This window comes from Vulpes vulpes, chromosome 12 (assembly GCF_048418805.1).
Source record: "Vulpes vulpes isolate BD-2025 chromosome 12, VulVul3, whole genome shotgun sequence".
NCBI classification, from domain to species: Eukaryota; Metazoa; Chordata; class Mammalia; order Carnivora; family Canidae; genus Vulpes; species Vulpes vulpes.
This window is the reverse complement of record NC_132791.1, coordinates 93,714,685-93,735,717: the sequence shown is the minus strand read 5'-3', so window position 1 is coordinate 93,735,717 and position 21,033 is coordinate 93,714,685. Positions and strand designations below refer to the sequence as shown.

Sequence of the window (21,033 nt, the reverse complement as noted above, 5' to 3'; positions counted from 1 at the left end):
GTAAAAAGGAGCCTCAGGAAGTTCCCTTTGCTTTGTGCAACTTTATGTTGAAGGTACTATAGTTTGTATTGGAAGATAAAACAGAATGTTTAGGGGGTCGGAGGAAACAATTTTTTTCAATATTAAATATTTAATATGTAAATATTAAACAATGCACTACTGCGCAAGCAATGAGCCAAATAAGAAATCAAATGGCAAATCAAAATATGTCTCAAAACAAAAGAAAAAACCCCTGCAATATTCCAAAACCTATGAGATGTAGCAAAAGCAGATGTTAGAGTGAAATTTATCTGTAAATGTTTGTATTAAGAAAAAAAGTTCAAATAAATAACATTATACAACAAGGAACTAGAAAAAGAAGAAACTTAGCTGAGATTTAGTAGAGGAAGGAAAGAATAAAGAAAAATCAGAAATAAATAAAATAGAGACCAGAATAAACAATAACATAACACTGAAAGTAATTACCAGTTTTTCCAAAAAGCAGAACAGTTGGAATGCTGTAACTGTATTAACTAAGCAAAAAAAAAAAAAAAAAAAGACTCAAAAATCAAAATGAGAAATGGAAAACAGTATAACAGATAACCACAGAAATACATAGTATGATAACAGATTACTGTAAATATTTATATACTAACAAATCAGATAACTTAGGGGGAAAAAACCCAGATAGTTCCTAAAACTGTACAAGTTGCCAAGATTGAATCACGAATCTTGAATCCAAGTAATAGGAAATCTTCTTAGACCAATAACAAGAAGAAAATTGAATTAGGAATCAAAAATCTCTGAGCACAGAAAGGTCCAAGACTGTATGGCTTCATTGGTAAATTCTGCCAAACATTTAAAAATATATAATTCATGACAATCTTTATCAAAATCTTACAAATAATGGAATAGAGGAGGAAGCACAGTCCAAATCACTCCATGAGGCCATTAGTACCCTGACCAAAGCAGGATAAAAATACTATAAGAACAAAAGAGTCTAGTTTGTCCCATATAAATGTTGGTATTCCCACTTTCTTTTGACATCCATTTGCATTTTAAATGTTTCTCCACCCCCTCAATTTCAAACTGCAGGTGTCTTTCAGTCTAAAATCAGTCTCCTGTAGGCAGCATATAGATGGGTCTTTTTTATTTTTTTATTTTTTTATTATTATTTTTTTTTACCATGCTGATACCCTATGTCTTTTGATTGGAGCATTTAGTCCATTTATATTCAAAGTAATTATTGATAAATAAGTTTTATTGCCATTTTATTGCTTGTTACTGTTTCTGGAGATTTTCTCTAATCATTTCTTGTCTTTGTCACTTTTTGTCTCTCCTTTGCACTCAAAGAGTCTCCTTTAATATTTCTTGTGGGACTGCTTTAGTAGTCATAAACTCCTTTAGTTTTTGTTTGTCTGAGAAACTATAGCTCCTTCTATTCTGAATCATAGCCTCGTTGGGTAAAGTATTCTTGGCTGCAGATTTTTTCCATTCAGTACTTTGAATATATCATGCCACTCCCTTCTGGCTTGCCAAGTTTCTGTTGAGAAATCTCCAGCTAACATTATGGGTTTTCCTTTGTAAGTTAAGGACTTCTTTTGTCTTGCTGCTTTTAAGATTTTTTTTTTCTTTATCACTATATTTTGTGAATTTAATTGTAGTATGTCTCGGTGTTGGCCCGCTTTTGTTGATTTTTTTGGAAGTTTTCTATGCCTCCTGGATCTGGATGTCTGTGAGGAAACAAGTCCTATCATGTATCTTGAAGGCATTGCTTCAGATTTCTTCTTCCCTTCTTAGACTATCAGTAATTTTGCAGGTAGCCACAAATATAAAACACCCTTCATATTAATACCTGCTCATCAATAAGCAGGTAGAGCATTCATTGTACAGATCATCCACGGAAGATTCTTTTCCACCTTTTATTTTGGAAATCCTCAACCATACACAAAATAGGGAAAGTAGTGTGATGAGCCCATGTGCTTACTTCCAAGCTATTAACAGCTATCAGCATTCCATGACTGGTGTCTCCCTACCATTCTGCATGGTGTTAGACCTCTGTCGATTAAAAAGTTACTGACAAACAACACAATGACAAATGTATGTTTGACCCAAAGTGAATTATCTATACTAATGGAGATCATTGAGAATGAAAAATTAATCCAGATCCAATGAAATGTTGAGTGTTTGAAAAGTATACGTTTGCCTGTTACTCCGTTAGTTCTTGTTTTAGTTTTTTATGCAGTGTGTAAGCATGGCCAGGTTTCCTGTTTGGGTCAGAGTTTGGAAGCCAGGCTCCAGTGCGTTTTTCCCCTTGTGCCTTCTAGGATCGAGCAATACTACGAGGCCATCTTGGCTCTGTGGAACCAGCTGTACATCAACATGAAAAGCCTGGTGTCCTGGCACTACTGCATGATCGACATCGAGAAAATCAGAGCCATGACTATCGCCAAGGTACATCCTCAGGACTACTCTGGCTGCCTGGAGGAGGCGCTAAGCTGCTCCCTGTGGTGCTTGTTTCTGCCAGGCAGACCTTCTAGCAGTGCAGCTGATGCTTTGGTGTCTCATCAAGAGAGTTAGCTCAGCCTGCCTGAGAGGTTCAGGTCCATCCCATATAGAAAGGGAGGGATTCACACCTGGCTGGTCCGGTACAAACAAATACTAATTCAGGTTGTCTGACAAGCCAGAAGTACTCACAAAAAAGGCAGACAGTCCTGTAATACTCTGGATCTTATTCTCCTTTGATGTAACGGAAAGCTAGGTCACAAATTATTAACTGGATATCGCAGAAGTAAAAGGCGGGATAGAATTCGTGGAATAGTACCCAAAGCATTAGTTCTCTAGATCTGTGGTTTTCAAGTTGTGGTAAGAATCCCAGCTTCAGGGGGGTCCCCTAGGGATGACAGGACCAGCAGAGAGGAGAGAGGCACAGAATGTATAAATCTGGGGCTCCCCTTTACTCCCCATTTTCTGTTTTCAGTCAGGGCAGCTTTGCTGTGATCTGCTCTAGATTTGCAACTTCTGAGTAATATTTCCTTTGACAAATAAATTCTGTAGGAAAAAAAATAGGCAACCCGCTGCTGTGGCTCTTAGAAGCAATCTTGGAGTTCTCAAGGACTTTTATATATATATATAAAATGTATATTTTAAATATTTATTTATTTATTTTAGAAAGTGAGAGAGAGAGACCAAAGACAGTGAAGGAGCAGAGGGAGAGGGAGAGAGAATCTCAGGTGGACTCTGCACTAAGCTTGGAGCCTGACTCAGGACTCAATCTCACAACCTTAAGATCTTGACCTGAGCTGAAACCAAGAGTCAGATAGATGCTTAACCGACTGTGCCACCCAGGAGCCCCAAAGACCTTTTATGTCTCAGTGGGCCTTTGACAAGGATTGCCGTAAGCCCCCTCTAGCCGAGGGTGTTTGGGGGCTCTTGTCGGTCATGCTATGGGAGTAATCAGACACTCCTGCCTGTTTCACTTCCAGCTGAAAACGATGCGTCAGGAAGATTACATGAAGACGATATCGGACCTTGAGCTGCATTACCAAGAGTTCATTAGAAACAGCCAGGGCTCCGAGATGTTTGGAGATGATGACAAACGGAAGATGCAGTCTCAGTTCACGGATGCCCAGAAGCACTACCAGACCCTGGTCATTCAGCTCCCTGGCCACCCGCAGCACCAGACAGGTTGGGAGCGTCTTTCTCCTTGTATCAGCCACACACACACAGCGTTAGCAGAAAGCAGTTTGCATACAACTATTTTCAGAATCATTTCTTTGAAAAATAACATAGCAAAAGTCGTCTATACACTACATTTTCAGAATCAAATCACAGGAGAGAACTATAGTTCATTGCAGTAGGGAGGTTGTTTGAGGCCAGGTACCCTTCCAGCTAGGAATTCTCTGATTTTTGTGGCCCTAACATATTTTTACAGTAACCACAACTGAAATCACTCATAGTTCCTGCCAAGATGTCAACCATAATAAAGTGATTGAAACCAACAGAGAAAGTGACAAGCAGGAAACGTGGATGCTGATGGAGCTTCAGAAGGTTCGCAGGCAGATGGAGCTCTGTGAGGGCAGAATGACCCTTAAAAACCTTCTTCTGGCAGACCAGGGGTCTACACACCACATTACAGTGAAAATAAATGAGCTAAAGGTAGGTGTCCAAGTGCTATTTTGCCCGATTCCAGCTCTATTTGTGTTTATCTACAAATTAATGTAAAAAACCTCCTGGTTTAAATATAGACAAGAAGCACTAATTTCTAAGAAATGGAAATTAGTCCTGCTTCTGGCAGGATTTCCTTTTTCATTTCCCATGCTTCCAAATTTGTAGAAGGTTACTAGGCTGGGGACTAAGCCACTTTTGTGTTGGCTTGTGGGTTGCTGAATCAGGCTACCGTGTTTTCCCTTTGTGCGACATAGTACTGTGTTCATTTTTAAAGTTTTCGTAAACATTAATCTGGTTGCTTCTTGAAGCCACCTATGATACAGGCTAAACAGGTAGAATTATTTTTATTTATAGGTAGGAGACTGACACGGAGGTACTTGATAGGGGTGGGGGTAAAGACTCAAAGTCACTGACAGAGCTGGGACTACAGCCCTTTCAACTCCCTGCTCCGTGATCTTTTCTGCTCAGTCACACCTGGGCACCACGGGCAGATGCATGATCTATATCCTAAGTAAGAGGGCCACATTTACACAGTATGGGTAAGGCCTCCCCGAAGAAGGAGATAAAATATCCACTCTGTTTCTTGAGTCTTTTCCATTTAGTGGGCTTGCTAGAGACAAAAAAACAAACAAACAAAAAAAATGATAAGAATCACACAGCTAACCCCAGCACTTTCCTTCTTTTTTTGAACAGAGTGTGCAGAATGATTCCCAAGCAATCGCTGAAGTTCTCAACCAGCTTAAAGATATGCTGGCTAACTTCAGAGGCTCAGAAAAATACTGCTATTTACAGAATGAGGTATTTGGACTGTTCCAGAAACTGGAAAACATCAACGGTGTTACAGATGGCTACTTAAATAGGTAAACACGGCCGAATCTCAAGACATTTTGCTTTCCTCAAGCTTCATTTTGTCAGACTGCGTTAGCTTTCTCTGCTCGACTCACTGCAGCCTTGCCTTCTTCCAGTTTCTGTGTTCTTACATTCTTCTGTGCTCTTGAGAGAGGGGCCTCTAGCCTAGGCGTTAACTCCACCGTAGTGAAATCTCACATATCTTACAGCTAAAGGCATATGCTTGTAAGAGCCTGGACTTCAAAATCTTTAGTTAATTCAGAATGGCTGTCTGAATCATGATGCAGGGGTCAGGGGGGGTGGATTGGAGTTTGGAGGGTCAGGGGTGAGGGGGGAGTTTATTGCTCCTGCAGCTTGTAAAATAGGCAGAGTAAATTTTTATTGGCTTTAACATTCTTTTGTTAATTGTGGCCAAGGCCAGATGTTCAAAGTCTAATTGTGTCACTGGCGATGCTATTGGCCTCTTTGCTCTTTACAGCTTATGCACAGTGAGAGCTCTACTCCAGGCTATCCTGCAGACAGAAGACATGTTGAAGGTGTATGAAGCCAGACTCACCGAAGAGGAAACCGTGTACCTGGATCTGGATAAAGTGGAAGCTTACCGCTGTGGACTGAAGGTAACTGGAAGTTCTATTCAGTCATCACAGTGCCCCGGCTTATGGGAAATAATGCAGGACTGTTCAGTCCCCAATCCTGAGGCTTTAGTAAGTTTTTCTGAGTTTGAAGGATTACTGGATTTCATTGGTCGCACATGGTTGATGGCTGTCCTTATCTCTAGGACATTGTTTTCCAGAAGGTGCTAGCAGGAACTATGTGCAAAGCTGATTTGTAATGAGATTAGTTTGAGGAATGCTGAGTTGAATATAATTAAACTGGATTCTTTACTACAGGACTTCTCTTCCTCTTCAGTACATTCTTATGCATTATAATTATTCAGGAATGGAATAGAGTATGGTATTTATGGTATGGTATTTAGCATTTCTCAAACAAACTTACACGTTGCATCTTTTATTAATGTAGCCTAAGGAACTAGATTATGGACGTAAATATTGGAAATGCAATCAGTAAATATATTTTCCTGGATTGATTATTACAAGAGATTAATTTGTACTCTTTTTTTCTCTTGTGACAGAAAATAAAGAATGACTTGAACTTGAAGAAGTCATTGTTGGCCACCATGAAGACGGAGCTGCAGAAAGCCCAGCAGATCCACTCCCAGACTTCACAGCAGTATCCTCTCTATGACCTGGATCTGGGCAAGTTCAGTGACAAAGTCACACAGCTGACAGACCGCTGGCAAAAAATAGATAAACAGATAGACTACAGGTGTGCCAACCTTTTCCCTTACTTTCTTCCCATTTGGTTTTTCCAGGATAATGTTACTATAAAAGTAGTGGTTTGGTTTAGAGTGTAAGTTAGGCATAAGAGGCGCTTTGTTCACGGACTGCCCGGAGGCAGCTTTGTTGGAAATGGGAAGTGGGTACGTCACAATAGATGAGCTGCTTGAACTAACCTGTACGAGGTGCTCCCCAGGCTCTTAGGAAAAAATGGAAGCCATTGATCAGGCTCTTTTGGGGCCCTCTAGAAAGACTTGTTAGGACTGTTGGAGAGAGTAGATGCTTTGAGTGAGTGTTCTTCTGAAATTTAAGAAAATTAAATCCTATACAAAAGAAATAAGTGCCTTATTCCAAATGAGAGTTTAAAAGCATCCTGAATTTTGATGTAATTCCTTTTACTACTTTTAACAAACATCTTTATTGATTAGAAAAAAAAATTACAAACATCTTTATTGGTAATTAACTCATATGTCATATAATTTATCCATTGAAAGTGTATAGTCCAATGGATTTTATTTTAGTATATCAGAAAGGTGTAACCATCACCAGAATCTATGTCTACAACATTTTCTTTATCCTAAAAAAAAGTCCCATCCTCACTAGCAGTCACTCCCCATTACCTCCCAACCCTTTGCCCCAAGCAACCACCAGTCTTCCCTCTGTCTCTGTAGGTTTATCTATTTCAGACTTTTTGTATGAATGGAATCAAACAATATGTGGTCCTTTGTGACTTTTTCCCACCCAGTACAATGTTTTCAAGGTTCCTCCATGGTGTAGCATGTGTCAGTGGTTAATTCCTTTTTATGACTGAATGATATTCTATCATATGGCTATACTACATTTCCTTTATTCCTTCATCTATTGATGATTCTTGGCCATCATGAAAGATGTCACTGGGAACATTCATATATAACTTTTTTTTTTTAAGATTTTATTTATTTATTCATGAGAGAGACAGAGAGGGAGGCAGAGACATAGGCGGTGGTAGGAGAAGCAGGTTCCATGCAGGGAGCCTGATGTGGGACTTGATCCTGGGACTCTGGGATCATACCCTGTGCTGAAGGCAGACACTCAACCACTGAGCCACCCAGCCATCCCCAAATATAACTTTTCGTACGGATGTGTGTTTTCAGTTCTCCTGAGTGTGCAGTAAGTGGAATTACTGGGTGATACCATGTAATAACTGTTTCATACTTTCAGGAATGATAGCATTGCTTTAGTAATTTTATCATATCTGTTTTCTCCAGATTGTGGGACCTGGAGAAACAAATCAAGCAACTGAGGAATTACCGTGATAACTATCAGGCTTTCTGCAAGTGGCTTTACGATGCCAAACGCCGCCAGGATTCCTTAGAATCCATGAAGTTTGGTGACTCTAACACGGTCATGCGATTTTTAAATGAGCAGAAGGTACAAACCAATTTGTCATTCCCTTAGATAACACTGGGTGTAAGCTGTATTTTCCTCTGGTTTTCATAGCAGTGCCTAGGTTCGAAATGATATTTAATATTACTAGTTCATTTTGTGAATGCTTGCATAGGGCTCCAAGGGAAAAAAAAACAATTGTGATATTTACAAAGAAATCATTTAAGAACATAGAAATAATGTAACATTGTGGTACATTGAGGTGTTGAGATCAGAAAATAGCATAGATTAGAAAGTTTCCTTTTAGAGAAAAATTGAAGAGCGTTCTTCTTTTTTGAATAGAAAACACGGTCATCTCCTAAGATTTAACTGTGAGAATGTGAGGTTACTGAATGTAGTAATAGACTGAGGAAAAACAGTTATTCAACAATGAAATAACATTTATGTAAAATTATTTTACCACTTTGGTGTTTATAAATATTTTATTTTCTGTGTAGAACTTGCACAATGAAATATGTGGCAAGCGAGATAAATCAGAAGAAGTACAAAAAATTGCTGAACTTTGTGCAAATTCGATTAAGGTATGTTGGTTTCACAGAGAATGTTGGGATTTCGTCAAGAATAATATTGACTATGCTTGCTTCAGCAGCACATATACTGAAATTAGAATGATACAGAGAGGGATGCCTGGATGGCTCAGCAGTTGAGCATCTGCCTTCGGCTTGGGTGTGATCCTGGGCTCCCTGCATGGAGCCTGCTTCTCCCTCTGCCTGTCTCTCTCTGTGTCTCTTATGAATAAATAAGCAAAATCTTTAAAAAATAAAACAAAAACAAAGAATGGTACAGAGAATACTAGCATGGTTCTTGCATAAAGATGCCATGCAAATTAGTGAAGTGTACCATTATATTAAAAAATATAATATTAAGTGCATTATTTTTATGATTTACTTTAAAGAGCATAAACCTCTGTATTTTAGAGGGGTTTTTTGTTTGTTTTAGAGAGAGCACTGGTGTGCATGTATGTGAGCAGGGCATAGGGCAGAGGGCAAGGAAAATATCTCAAGCTGACTCCACACTGAGCACGAAGCCCAATGTGGGGCTCAGTCTCATGACCCTAAGATCATGACCTGAGCCAAGAATCAAGAGTTTGAGTGCTTAACTGACTGAGCCACCCAGGCTCCCCAGTGGCTATAAACTTCTTGAGGATAGCAATTATGGCTTTTCTGTCTTCTCTCCTGAACAAACTGTAAAAAGTTTGTTATGCATTTACTTGAATTCATTGCACATTGGCAGTTATCTGTGGGAATGGGCTGGTCTTCATTCTTTACACTGATAGTATGTGCAAAAGTCTTCATTTAGTGTATAAAGATGTACTACTTAGTGTACTAATGTGATATTAGCTACTTGGACACTATCAGTACATGATAGCCTTTGGGGTTGTCATTAGAAATACAGCTAGATGGGACGCCGGGGTGGCTCAGCGGTTTAGCACCTGCCTTAGGCCCAGGGCATAATTCTGGATTCCCAGGATCGAGTCCCACATCAGGTTCCCTACGTGGAGCCTGCTTCTCCCTCTGCCTGTGTCTCTGCCTCTCTCTCTCTCTCTCTCTGTCTCTTTCATGAATAAATAAAATCTTAAAAAAAAAAAAAACAGCTAGATGATTTAAAGCCATGGAATCGTAGCTGTCAGACTCTTTCAAGTCTATTAAGTATGTTTATCTTAAGCTTTTTTATTGGTCAGGATTATGAACTCCAGCTGGCATCGTACACCTCAGGACTGGAAACTCTCCTGAACATACCTATCAAGAGAACCATGGTTCAGTCTCCTTCTGGGGTGATTCTGCAAGAGGTAGATATGTCATGACATATTTCTTAATGCCCCTCCTGCATCTTCTCTTTTCCCTGCCTGCTTCCCGTCTTCCCTGCAGACTCTGAATTCACCCCTTAGAGGGTATCCACTCAAAACAGGCTTAATAGCAGGTTATGCTCCCTTGTGCATTTTAGGAAATGGTCAGTGGGAGTCTGAATCTATTGTATATATGCTAGAATCTTTGCAGAAACTGGACTTAAATTTGAGATTAATGAGAGAGGCTTTTCAAAATTGGAAAATGTCTAGTAGGTCTTTCAAAGACAGCTTCTTTCCAAAGGTGTCAGCATTACTTATCTGGTGGCTTAGGAGAAACAACCTAGAGTCATTAGTTTGGAATACACTGTTATCAGCCCTTTGCTTTGTTGTACTTCTAGATTTTGGGATTAGCACACATGAATGAAGGGAATTCACTCTTTATAATTTCAAGTTTAAATTATAATTTTTTCACTCCTTTTTTTGCAAGGCTGCAGATTTGCACGCTCGGTACATAGAACTACTTACAAGGTCTGGAGACTATTATAGATTCTTAAGTGAGATGCTGAAGAGTTTGGAAGATCTGAAGGTAATTTACATACTTTATTTCCTTGGCGGATCAGAAAAGAAATGCAATAATAGAACCTTATTATTACTGCCTCATTATAACCTGGATTTAGACATACTCACTGGTACACACTCACTGGTATATAGTTTGTTCACAAGTCATGTGGTAGTTCTGTGATCCGGGATACTGCTCTGAATGGAGTTAAGTAATATTTACAAAATTATAGCTCCTTTACCTTATGAAAAAAACTAATTTCATTTACTGTTTGGTTAAGGAATTTGCCCTATTTGTTTGTATGTTAAATTAAGGAAGAAAACATCCTGGACTGGTTGGATTTGGATTTTAATTTTAGGTTGAGTAATTGTTATTTAATTCCTCATTTCTAATACATGCCTTGAGTTTATATGGAAACTTTGTATCTTGAGACAAAGGAAACATAATTTATGAAACCTCAGGCTTTTCATCTTGGAAGAAATTACCTCATTTACAGATGAGGCAGGGGAAAACGCAAAGGTGTTGTACCATGTGCTAAGATCATACAGACAGTTGATGGAAGAATTAGGAAGAGAATACAGATTTCATGAATTTTTGTCTAGTAACTTGTGCCTCGTATCACTCTTTATATGCGTGCTTATGTGTGTGTGGTGTGTGCATGTGCACGTGCAGGCGTGTAGAGAGAACTGAGAGAGCACGTGGTGGTCTGGGAGGGGAGAAGTCCTTTCTTATGACCTGAGATGTGTTCTTTTCAACACAATTTTTGCTTTTATTTCCGCAGCTGAAAAATACCAAGATTGAAGTTTTGGAAGAGGAGCTCAGACTGGCCCGAGATGCCAACTCTGAAAACTGCAACAAGAACAAATTTCTGGATCAGAACCTACAGAAATACCAGGCGGAATGTTCCCAGTTCAAAGCCAAGCTTGTGAGTCTGGAAGAGCTGAAGAGGCAGGCGGAGCTGGACGGAAAGTCAGCGAAGCAAAACCTGGACAAGTGCTACGGCCAAATAAAGGAACTCAACGAGAAGATCACGAGGCTGACTTACGAGATCGAAGATGAGAAGCGAAGAAGGAAGGCCGTGGAAGACAGGTTTGACCAGCAGAAGAATGACTATGACCAGCTGCAGAAGGCGAGGCAGTGTGAGAAGGAGAGCCTTGGCTGGCAGAAAATGGAGTCTGAGAAAGCCATCAAAGAGAAGGAGTACGAGATAGAAAGGTTGAGGGTTCTTCTGCAGGAGGAGGGCACCCGGAAGAGAGAATATGAAAATGAGCTGGCAAAGGTAAGAAACCACTATAATGAGGAGATGAGTAATTTAAGGAACAAGTATGAAACAGAGATTAACATTACGAAGACCACCATCAAGGAGATATCCATGCAAAAAGAGGACGATTCCAAGAATCTCAGAAACCAGCTTGATCGACTGTCAAGGGAAAATCGAGATCTGAAGGATGAAATTGTCAGGCTCAATGACAGCATCCTGCAGACTACGGAGCAGCGGAGGAGGGCGGAGGAAGATGCCCTGCAGCAGAAAGCATGTGGCTCCGAGATGCTGCAAAAGAAGCAGCATCTGGAGATCGAGCTTAAGCAGGTCATCCAGCAGCGCTCTGAGGACAACGCGAGACACAAGCAGTCCCTGGAGGAGGCTGCAAAGACCATTCAGGACAAAAACAAGGAGATTGAGAGACTCAAAGCTGAGTTTCAGGAGGAGGCCAAGCGCCGCTGGGAATATGAGAATGAACTGGCTAAGGTAAGGAACAATTACGATGAGGAAATCATTAGCTTAAAAAACCAGTTCGAGACGGAGATCAACATCACCAAGACAACCATCCACCAGCTCACCAGGCAGAAGGAGGAGGACACCAGTGGCTACCGAGCCCAGATAGACCACCTCACCCGGGAAAACCGGAGCCTGTCAGAGGAAGTCAAACGGCTGAAGAACACTTTGGCCCAGACCACAGAGAATCTCAGGAGGGTGGAAGAAAACGCCCAGCAGCAAAAGGCCACCGGCACCGAAGTGTCTCAGAGGAAACAGCAGCTGGAGATCGAGCTGCGGCAGGTCACTCAGATGCGCACAGAGGAGAGCATGAGATACAAGCAGTCGCTTGACGATGCCGCCAAGACGATCCAGGACAAGAACAAGGAGATAGAGAGGCTGAAACAATTGATTGAGACGGAAACGAGTGCACGCAAGTGCCTGGAAGAGGAGAACGCTAAGTTGCAGAGGACGCAGTATGAGCTGCAGAAAGCAAACAACAGCGCCACGGAGACTATAAGCAAGCTGAAGGTTCAGGAGCAGGAGCTCACGCGCCTGCGGATCGACTACGAGAGGGTCTCCCAGGAGAGGACCGTGAAGGACCAGGACATTGTACGATTCCAGAGCTCGCTGAAGGACCTGCAGCTGCAGAAGCAGAAGGTGGAAGAGGAGCTGAACCGGCTGAGGAGGACCGCGTCGGAAGACTCGTCGAAAAGGAAGAAGCTGGAGGACGAGCTGGAAGGCATGAGGAGGTCTCTGAAGGAGCAGGCGATAAAAATCACCAGTCTGACCCAGCAGCTGGAGCAGGCCTCCATCGTCAAGAAACGCAGCGAGGACGATCTCCGGCAGCAGAGGGACGTGCTGGACGGCCACCTGAGGGACAAGCAGAGGACCCAGGAGGAGCTAAGAAGGCTCTCCTTGGAGGTCGAGGCCCTGAGGCGGCAGCTGCTCCAGGAGCAGGAAAATGTCAAGCAGGCTCACCTGCGGAACGAGCATTTCCAGAAGGCGATAGAGGAGAAGAGCAGGAGCTTGAACGAAAGCAAAATCGAGATCGAGAGGCTGCAGTCTCTCACGGAGAACCTGACCAAGGAGCACTTGATGTTGGAGGAAGAGCTTCGGAACCTCAGGCTGGAATACGACGACCTCAGGAGGAGCCGGAGTGAGGCTGATAGCGATAAAAACACAACCATCTCTGAACTCAGGAGCCAGCTGCAGATCAGCAACAACCGGACCCTGGAACTGCAGGGGCTGATTAATGATTTACAGAGAGAGAGGGAAAATTTGAGACAGGAAATTGAGAAATTCCAAAAGCAGGCTTTGGAGGTATTCACAAATATTTGATCACAGCTTCACTGTCTTTCAAATAATTTGCGCTCTTTCTTCTAGTCTCACCTGTGCTCCTGCTGCTGGGACCGGATGCTCACAGAAAATCTGAGTTTTGTTCTTACTGCTGTGCTAACATCTGTCATAACCCAGGCCGCTGCTTTAAAGTAATTTCAGTGCTGTTTGCCGTTCTGTTCTGTCCCTGCATCGACGTCGATCTGCGTGTAACTTCTGTTTGGCCATGCTTTTCGAACATTAGCACGAGTATGACACCTCGGAGCTTGTCCTCTTGTATGTTCCACTCTATTTTTTAGAAGATAGCTCTTAGTGAGCTATGAACTGCATTTTTAATGAACATTTTTCTAAGTAAAAGCCATATGAAAGGGGCTTTTTCTGCAGTTTTAAAATCACCTTTTCTTTCTTGCTTACGTGATTTTTCTGCATGCATTTTCCTGCATTAATTATTCTATTCCCTTTTGATCACAACCCTAATATGTTTCTTTTTGTTTGCCTTCTCTTTTTTTAACCCCTAATTAAAAAAAATAGCTCTTTTAAGTTCTAATTTGATTTCTATAGACAATATTTGTGTGGGGCTGGGTGTGGGGTCCATATACGTCTATGGATTTATTTTGCTTTATTGTACATACTAGTATAGATATAACAGGTGGGATATAGGTGTAGCAGGTGTGATAACCTAAAACAAAATTCCCTGTATTTTTTCAAACCATAATTCTTGTTAGGAATAAGAGAGGTCTACGACTTCTCTAGTTCCTTCTAAAAATATAGTATGAAGCCATTTATCAAAGTGGCAGCATATATCTACAGAATTTTCTTCCCATAAAGTAATTAGATAACAAACTAGCAGTGTATCCGGGGAACACAGATGAAGGGCAAATAAATGAATGTTTGTTGTTTTTTTTTTAAATGTGGGGAAAGAAGTTGAATTATGATCGCCATATGATATAATCAAAACATTATTCTTCCCATTTCTTTCTTTTTAAATTCCAGGCATCTAATAGGATTCAGGAATCAAAGAACCAGTGCACTCAGGTGGTGCAGGAAAGAGAGAGCCTCCTGGTGAAAATCAAAGTTCTGGAGCAGGACAAGAGCAGGCTGCAGAGGCTGGAGGATGAGCTCACTCGCCTGAAGGCCACACTAGAGGCCGAAAGCAGGGTGAAACAACGCCTGGAGTGTGAGAAACAGCAAATCCAGAATGACCTCAATCAGTGGAAAACCCAGTATTCCCGCAAGGAAGAGACCATTAGGAAGATTGAATCGGAAAGAGAGAAGAGCGAGAGAGAGAAGAACAGCTTTAGGAGTGAGATCGAAAGACTGCAGGCAGAGATCAAGAGGATCGAGGAACGTTACAGGCGCAAGTTGGAGGATTCGACCAGGGAGACGCAGTCACAGTTGGAAACCGAGCGCTCCCGCCTTCAGAGGGAAATCGACAAGCTCAAGCAGCGCCCCTATGGGTCCCATCGGGAGACCCAGACGGAGTACGAGTGGACAGTTGACTCTTCCAAGCTGGTGTTCGATGGGCTAAGGAAGAAGGTGACGGCGATGCAGCTCTATGAGTGCCAGCTGATTGACAAGACAACCTTGGACAAACTGTTGAAAGGGAAAAAATCAGTGGAAGAAGTTGCTTCTGAAATCCAGCCTTTCCTTCGGGGTGCCGGAGCGATCGCCGGAGCCTCTGCCTCCCCTAAGGAAAAGTACTCTCTAGTAGAGGCCAAGAGAAAGAAGTTAATCACCCCGGAGTCCACAGTCATGCTCCTGGAGGCCCAGGCAGCTACAGGCGGTATCATCGACCCCCACAGGAACGAGAAGCTGACTGTTGACAATGCAATCGCTCGGGACCTCATTGACTTCGATGACCGTCAGCAGATATACACAGCAGAGAAAGCGGTCACGGGTTTCGATGATCCGTTTTCGGGCAAGACAGTATCTGTTTCGGAAGCCATCAAGAAAAATTTGATCGACAGAGAAACCGGCATGCGCCTGCTGGAAGCCCAGATTGCCTCAGGGGGTGTAGTGGACCCCGTGAATAGTGTCTTTTTGCCAAAAGATGTAGCACTGGCCCGTGGACTGATTGACAGAGATCTGTATCGGTCCCTGAATGATCCCCGAGATAGTCAGAAAAACTTTGTGGATCCAGTCACCAAAAAGAAAGTCAGTTACATGCAGCTGAGGGAACGGTGTAGAATCGAACCACACACCGGCCTGCTCTTGCTGTCGGTGCAGAAGAGAAGTATGTCCTTCCAAGGAATCAGACAACAGGTGACCGTCTCTGAGCTGGTCGATTCTGGCATATTGAGACCATCCACTGTAAACGAACTGGAATCAGGTCAGATTTCTTATGATGAGGTTGGTGAGAGAATTAAAGACTTCCTTCAGGGTTCAAGTTGCATAGCAGGCATATACAATGAAACCACGAAACAGAAGCTTGGCATTTATGAGGCCATGAAAATTGGCTTGGTCCGACCTGGTACTGCTCTGGAGTTGCTGGAAGCCCAAGCAGCCACTGGCTTTATAGTGGATCCTGTTAGCAACCTGAGGTTGCCGGTGGAGGAAGCCTACAAAAGAGGCCTGGTGGGTATTGAGTTCAAAGAGAAGCTCCTGTCTGCGGAACGAGCTGTCACGGGGTATAACGATCCTGAAACAGGAAACATCATCTCTTTGTTCCAAGCCATGAACAAGGAACTCATCGAAAAGGGCCACGGCATTCGTTTGTTGGAAGCACAGATCGCAACAGGCGGGATCATCGACCCGAAGGAGAGCCATCGGTTGCCAGTTGACATGGCATACAAGAGGGGCTACTTTAATGAGGAGCTCAGTGAAATTCTCTCAGACCCAAGTGATGATACAAAAGGGTTTTTTGACCCCAACACAGAAGAAAATCTGACCTATCTGCAACTAAAAGAAAGGTGTATCAAGGATGATGAGACAGGGCTCTGTCTTCTGCCCTTGAAAGAAAAGAAGAAGGAGGTCCAGACATCACAAAAGAATACCCTCAGGAAGCGTAGAGTAGTCATTGTTGACCCAGAAACCAACAAGGAGATGTCTGTTCAGGAGGCCTATAAGAAGGGCCTCATTGATTACGAAACCTTCAAAGAACTGTGTGAGCAGGAGTGTGAGTGGGAAGAAATAACCATCACTGGATCTGACGGCTCCACCAGGGTGGTCCTGGTCGATCGGAAGACAGGCAGTCAGTATGATATTCAAGATGCCATTGACAAGGGCCTCATTGACAGGAAGTTCTTTGATCAGTACCGATCTGGCAGCCTCAGCCTCACTCAGTTTGCTGATATGATCTCCTTGAAAAATGGCATCGGCAACAGCGGTGGCATAGGTGCTAGTAGCATCAGCGATGATGTTTTTAGCAACTCCCGACACGAGTCCCTAAGTAAGATTTCTACCATATCCAGTGTCAGGAACATAACCATCAGGAGTAGCTCTCTGTCTGACCCCCTGGAAGAATTGAGCCCCATTGCCGCCATCTTTGACACAGAAAACTTAGAGAAGATCTCCATTACGGAAGGAATAGAGAGGGGCATTGTCGATAGCATCACTGGGCAGAGGCTCCTGGAGGCTCAGGCCTGCACAGGTGGCATCATCCACCCAACCAGCGGTCAGAAGCTGTCACTTCAGGATGCAGTCTCCCAGGGCCTGATTGACCAAGATATGGCCACCAGGCTGAAGCCCGCTCAGAAAGCCTTCATTGGCTTCGAAGGCGTGAAGGGAAAGAAGAAGATGTCAGCCGCAGAGGCAGTGAAAGAAAAATGGCTCCCCTATGAGGCAGGTCAGCGCTTCCTGGAGTTCCAGTACCTCACTGGGGGCCTTGTTGATCCGGAAGTACATGGGAGGATAAGCACAGAAGAAGCCATCAGGAAGGGGTTCATCGATGGCCGGGCAGCTCAAAGGCTGCAAGACACCAGCACCTATGCCAAAATCCTGACCTGCCCCAAAACCAAATTGAAAATCTCCTATAAGGATGCCATGAATCGCTCCATGGTGGAAGATATCACCGGCCTTCGCCTCCTGGAGGCCGCCTCTGTTTCGTCTAAGGGCTTGCCTAGCCCTTACAACATGTCTTCTGCCCCAGGCTCCCGCTCCGGATCCCGCTCTGGCTCTCGCTCCGGATCCCGCTCCGGCTCTCGCTCTGGTTCCCGCAGTGGGTCCCGGAGAGGAAGCTTTGATGCAACTGGGAACGCCTCCTACTCTTACTCCTACTCCTTTAGCAGTAGCTCTATTGGGCACTAGTGGTCAGTTGTTATTTCCTTGGCTTTGTTTATGTGAATTTTTCACTTTACTAAATACTAACAAAAGGCAAATACTATAGTGCTTGCAGTATAGTGATAGAGCTTTCCATGATTAAGAAGACATGACTCTGGCTGAAATCAAATAGTAAAGGCTCTTCTGGCTTTTTCTCTCCTTAGCTCACCCGGAGTATGTCACGCAGTGGCTGTAGTGTGTATGAAGCGGTAATCAGTTGTAAGGATAGCACAAATTGAATCTGAGTTTGTTCCTTCTATGTTTCGATTTTTGGTCAATTCTTGTACTTCTTTTGGCCTATAATCCAGATTTCTATTCTTGAAGATGAAATTAAGCTGATCATTGATGTTTTAGTCATCATTCTGTGTCTCATCTAAATATTTCCATTTTCTGTATTAGGAGAAAATTCTTCCATTCTCCCTAGAATACCCCACCCCAAACGTTTTGGAATGAGTCTCCTTTAGTCTTAGATTGTGGATTGTGTAACCCATATACTCTTAAATGCACTTGTTTGGTTTGGTCTTAATTTGACTATATGTGCATGATAGCAGCAATCTTTGCTTTTCTTTGGTCAAAGTTTTCTGTTTATTTTGCTTGTCATTTACTATGTACTTTAAAAAGGTGTCTTTATGAAGTTTGCTATTCTGGCAATAAACTTTTAGACTTTTGAAATTTTTGCGTTTTCATTTCATACTTTTATACATACAAGGTATTTATCAGCATAGTTCTGCTCATTGTAAAAGATGTCCAATACCTTCTGTTTACCAAGTACCTATTAAGAAAGACCATTAAAAAAAAAACTATTTTAGTTCTGAATTCTTGCTGGAAGTTGCTCTTTTGTAGTTTCTTTGACATTTCTCAAGTCCCCCTGGTGTGTCAGGTGGAGTCCTCGGAAAGAACCCTGTGTAAAGATGCCAGGCCATATGTCAATACCCAGTTCTTGTTTATTCTGGTCAATAAATTCTAAGTAGCATGGGCAAAAGTCACCATAATACCACTAAAAAAGATAGATTCCATTTTGAATATTCTCCAGATACGTGGGGTTTCATTTTGTCCCCTAAGAGGAAAGAATTGTCCTTGAATCTATAAAAATGAATCCTGGTGTGGTTTTGGCTCTTTGTTGAAAGACAATGAGATATAAGCCTGCTCTTTGTATCAAAGAGAAGCTTTTGAAATTCAGACATTTGTCATTAAATCAACATGACCTTTCTGAATACTTATTATGTCTAGTTGTTAGGCTGGGTACTATGAGGATTCGATAGACTTTACCAGCCCCCTAACTTCAAAACATTTATAGTCTAGGTGGGACAGGAAACACATACAAAGCAATCAGAGGGACAACCTTCATATATCAGCAGTATGTATTAATCAAACATTTTATGGTACAGATCAGAAAGTAAGAAAACAGGTGAAATGCTAATGTTGAACAAAAAAGATCATATGTAAGGTAATACTTAAATTATCGGGGGCTTTTTGGACTTTGGACGAAAACAGCATTCATTTCTTGTCTCACCTCCTTTTCTTCTTCTTGCTCCTCTCCCAATCTGGAGGACTTGTAATTAACATCATTCACTAAGTATTGAGTTCTGTGTGCTACACATTGTGCCAGAAGCTATGGATCCCATGGTAGAGACACATGGTACAAAAATAGCCCCCCCCCCCCCAAAAAAAAAATAAAAGGAAGAGAAAAATAAGGGGTAAGCGCTGTGCTGGGCAAAATGAAGAAAGATTTTCGTATTAGAGCTAGGAGACTGTCGGTTAGCTTGGGCTGCCATAAGAAGATGCACAGACTATGTGAGTTAAATTCATGTTTTCATAGTTGCAGAGGCCAAGACCAAGGTAGTCTTAGGTTGGTTGCTAGTGAAAGCACTCTTTTTGGATTGTAGGTAGTAAGGGGTAGGGAAGGAGCTCTGGTGTGTCTTAGAAGGACTTGAATATTATCACACTAGAGCTCCATCTTTATGACCTCATTTAACTTTACCTCCTTATAGTCCCTATCCCCAAATACAGTTACGTTAGGTGTTAGGGCTCCAACATGAATTGGGGTGGGGATGGGGACAACACACAATTCAGCCTATAATAGACTCCTAGAACAGGTCAGAAGTCCCTAGAAAAATGGTAATGAAACAGATTAATAAGCATCAATGTAAAGCAGTTCTTCAGGTTGAAAGAATATACCTCCAGGCTGTTGCCAAAGTTGTCATTAAGCTCTGAGGTGAGATGGTCTGTCCCAGAGGACATCCTTGGCTAATTTTGATTTGGTTCACCTACAGCGTGCCTCCACAGAAAAGTTCTATATATATACATAATACATATATATATTTAAGGTTATATATTTAAAGATATATATTTAAAGTGTTACATATAAACACATATGTGCATACATATATGTATTATATGTGTGTGTGTATATATATATATAGTTTTTCAATGACTGTCATTACACCTCTAAAAAGTCACATTTTCTAGAATGCTGCTGGGCTAGCCATGTAAATACAGATAAAAAGTAGGGATATTGTAGGCAGAGTAAACTGGAACTCCTCCCTTACCCCACATCTGTTTGCAGCTATTGGCCTATTTCTGTATTTTTGGGTACTGCCTATTTATACTCATAATTTTTTTTTTTTTTTGTGAGAGAATTGTACTAAAATTCCCTCCACAGTTTCTTCATCTGATAGAGGCAGGCCCAAAGGGAAGCAAAGATTTGGCACGAGGCTTGAAAAAAAGTAAAAATACATAATATAAGAGGGATTAGATTCTGGGAGTTAAAGCCACTTGGGGAAATCAAAAGGGCTGATTCCAGGTCTTGGATAGGAAATGTACAAAGTAAGCTTGGGTTAATCAAAGCAAGGAAAAGGAGGTACTCCAGTACTATTGTGACACATCAAAGAGACACGAAGTGCTTAAAGTGGCTTCCACTGGTCAAATTTGGGACAATTTGAGCATCAGCAAGAATTATGATGGTAATGGAGTATGTGATAATGAATTTAAAACCTTATATTAATAATTTTTAAAATCCCTTGATTCCATAGTGAACAACAAAATCAAGTTATGGTAAGAATGCCAGTTAACAAATATAGAAACCATGACAGTATGTATTCGAGAATCATTTATAACTCCTAACATAATGACAGATTCACTGAAGGACTGAGTCTGTTGGGGAATAAGACATACGGCCTCAACGTATCATCCCGCAGAGGGAAATGTCCTACAATAGAGTGATAAAATAATCTACCTTTATCAAATGATCAAATGTAGCATCACTAATAGAAGGAGAATTTAAGATAGATGTTCTCTGTGACATGTAATAAAGAGTCACACACATCTCCTTGCAAAAATGCTTGGGAAAAAACCTAATCATAATGGGAAAATAACCTGATAAATCCAGAAAGAGGAACATTTTACAAGACACCCGGCTGCAGCTGCAGACAAAAAATTCAGTGATTTAATTTGAAAAGGAGGTTGGGGAGACGTTGTCGGGTTAAAGGCGACAATAGCCAATTACAGCTCATGGGGTCGAAAAACTAATGGAAATGGCTCTGAAAGGAATTTGGGAGGACAACCAGGGACATTTGAATAT

At 41.9% G+C, this 21,033-nt stretch overlaps 1 protein-coding gene and 1 pseudogene across 2 annotated transcripts in view; both read left to right on the top strand.

The window, feature by feature from the left end:
* DSP (desmoplakin) overlaps positions 1–18,125 on the top strand; it is a 45,591-nt gene extending 27,466 nt beyond the window's left edge. The window contains exons 13-24 of one of the 2 annotated variants that reach the window (XM_072729172.1): positions 2,307–2,433; positions 3,465–3,666; positions 3,914–4,137; positions 4,843–5,009; positions 5,477–5,615; positions 6,131–6,324; positions 7,583–7,745; positions 8,198–8,281; positions 9,442–9,549; positions 10,034–10,132; positions 10,887–13,181; positions 14,190–18,125. In XM_072729172.1, the coding sequence (XP_072585273.1) occupies positions 2,307–2,433; positions 3,465–3,666; positions 3,914–4,137; positions 4,843–5,009; positions 5,477–5,615; positions 6,131–6,324; positions 7,583–7,745; positions 8,198–8,281; positions 9,442–9,549; positions 10,034–10,132; positions 10,887–13,181; positions 14,190–17,441 (7,054 nt within the window). In that variant the 3' untranslated portion in view covers positions 17,442–18,125. The remainder of the gene's footprint in view (positions 1–2,306; positions 2,434–3,464; positions 3,667–3,913; positions 4,138–4,842; positions 5,010–5,476; positions 5,616–6,130; positions 6,325–7,582; positions 7,746–8,197; positions 8,282–9,441; positions 9,550–10,033; positions 10,133–10,886; positions 13,182–14,189) is intronic. The other variant, XM_072729174.1, reaches the window with a different exon arrangement.
* LOC112920571 (U6 spliceosomal RNA) lies at positions 8,338–8,609 on the top strand (annotated as a pseudogene).
* Positions 18,126–21,033: the final 2,908 nt, after the last annotated feature.